A 2333-nucleotide genomic window follows, 5' to 3' on the forward strand; every position below is an offset into this window, starting at 1 on the left:
CCAGCCCCTCTTAGGCTTATTTTTTAAGTGCAAGCGGAATGTCTTACCCAATACTCTTTTTTTCCTTTTCTTTCTTTCTTTTTCTTTTCTTTTTTGTTTTTGTCTTTTGAAATAGGATTTCACTATTCAGTTCAGGCTGGCCTTGAGCTTACTTTGTAGCCCAGACTGGTCTCGAACTCACAGTGATACTCCTGCCTCAGCCTCCTGAGTCCTGGGAATACAGGTGTGTGCCACCATGCCCAGCTACCCCAGCACTTTTGAATTTTCTATTTCTTTTCTTCTGAGTAACTTGTAATACTTCTTTTCATTTACATTTTATGACTTCAATTGATGAATACCTAAGAGTCTTTCTAGTGTTATAATTCCTTTCCTATGGTAGTAAACTTTTATTTCATGAAATTTCAAACTCTTTTTCCCGATAGTGGTATTTAGTTTTGGGAAAATCCCTTTTATTTTATTGAGTGATTTTAGTTGTGCTTCTTTAACAAATATGAACAGTTTTTTAAAATATGTTCAGTACAGTGTCTACAGGATCTCACTACACAGATTGGACTCATAGTGATCTTCCTGTTTTCAGACTCCCAAGCACTGGGATTACAGGCCCATGCCACCATGCCTGGCCCTGATGTTTTCAATATCTGTGTACATTATAAAAGCAATGCTTATAGGAGGCTGGCCAGATAGCTTAGTGGACTAAAAGTGCTTGCTGAGGCAGAAGGCAGTGGCTGGGGTTCGATCCCTGGCGTGCCATGCTGGCCCAGCCCCCAGGGCATGCTTACAAAAATCTGTTTTGTTATTTTTTTCTTGTTTCTATAGAATAATAGTATTCAACCTATCAAACTTCTGATCCAGCACCAGCAAGAAGTGATTATTTATTTTCCCATCAAGCTTACACCTGACTTCCTGGCATTTCCCCATCATCCTCTAGGAGTGCTGCCTCACTATCAAGTACAGGTAGGGTATCCTAGAAGAATTCACAGACAGCAGTCACTTTCTCTGGTAGGTCAATTTATTGGAATTTGGTTAATGTTAAATTTTATTTTCTCCAGTCTTTTTTTGGGGGGGTGAGGGGGTGAGACAGGATCTCACTGTTCAGGATGGCCTCGAGCTCGTGGTGATCTTCCTGCCCCAGCCTTTTGAGTGCTGGGATTATCAATGTGAGCCACAGCGTGGCCTTTCCCCTGATGCCCAGTCTTTGTCTTGTCTTGTCTTGTCTTGTCTTGTCTTGTCTTTTTTTTGGTAGGATCTCATTGCACAGTTCAGCCTGGCCTTGAACTCACTGTGCAGCCCAGGCTGGCCTCAAACTTGTGGCAATCCTCCTGGCTCAGCCTCCCCAGTCCTGGGATTATATGTGTGCGCCATCATACCCAGCTCAACACCCAGTCTTAATAGTATAATTCAGTCTTTGGTTATCACCAAATCATGTTCTTAAATGCTATCATCTATAACATCTGTCTGTTTTCCATGTATCCTTTCCTTGTGAGTTTTATAAGGTTTTGTTTAGTAACCTTTTATCACCCCCGCTTTTTTTTCTTTTCTGGTAATACTGGAAATCAAATCCTTTTTATTTTAAGATGGTGTCTCACTAAATTCTCCAGAGGGAGCTCAGACTTTCAACTTATGGCAATCCTCCTGCCTCAGCCTCCTGATTGCTGAAGTTATAGGCATGCACTATCCCACCCAGCTGCTCAGCAGTTTCTCAATGTGTACAGAAATAACGAGTGGTGTAGTTTTATTCTTAAACTTTATTTTTCACCTAAATTCCATTTTTTCTCCTGTAGTCATTGATATAGGGTTATGCTTCTCCTAGGTAGAGGGTGGTAGTGGCAACTTCACCTGGAGCTCTTCTAATGAAACAGTGGCCATGGTAACCACCAAAGGTGTAGTAACTGCTGGTCGAGTCCAGGGCAACAGCTCAGTGTGGGCCCGAGACGTACAAAATCCCTGTCGATATGGGGAGATGAAGGTAAATTGTTCTCCAAAAAAATCTCTTTACCTCGGAGTCATTGCTAAGTTTCTAAGTGTTTAAAGCCAAGCACATAACCATGTGTGAAAATATATCTGGTCCAATTTTACTACGTAAAAATGTTCAAATTCAGTCTGGAAATATGTATTACTTAAATATTTCTGAGCCTGGGTTGAATTCTGCTTCACTTTATAATCATTTACTGAGCAGGGTATGGTGGGTCACGTGTGCAGTCACGGTACTCGATAGGCTGAGACAGGAGGATTGCTGTGAGTGCAAGGCCAGCCTGAACTACACAGTGGAAGAAACAAAAAACAATAATAACAACAGAAACACTACTTAACATCTGTATCTATTTTCTCCTCTC

General features: G+C 41.3%; 1 protein-coding gene across 1 annotated transcript in view; it reads left to right on the forward strand.

Annotated features, from left to right (window-relative positions):
• Nucleotides 1-2333, forward strand: part of Nup210l (nucleoporin 210 like) — a 120190-nt gene that overhangs the window by 42484 nt on the left and 75373 nt on the right. The window contains exons 11-12 of the mRNA XM_023713787.1: nt 817-954; nt 1811-1966. Of these exons, the coding sequence (XP_023569555.1) occupies nt 817-954; nt 1811-1966 (294 nt within the window). The remainder of the gene's footprint in view (nt 1-816; nt 955-1810; nt 1967-2333) is intronic.

The sequence above is a fragment of the Octodon degus genome, unplaced genomic scaffold (genome assembly GCF_000260255.1).
Source record: "Octodon degus isolate 3935 unplaced genomic scaffold, OctDeg1.0 scaffold00032, whole genome shotgun sequence".
Classification (NCBI taxonomy): Eukaryota; Metazoa; Chordata; class Mammalia; order Rodentia; family Octodontidae; genus Octodon; species Octodon degus.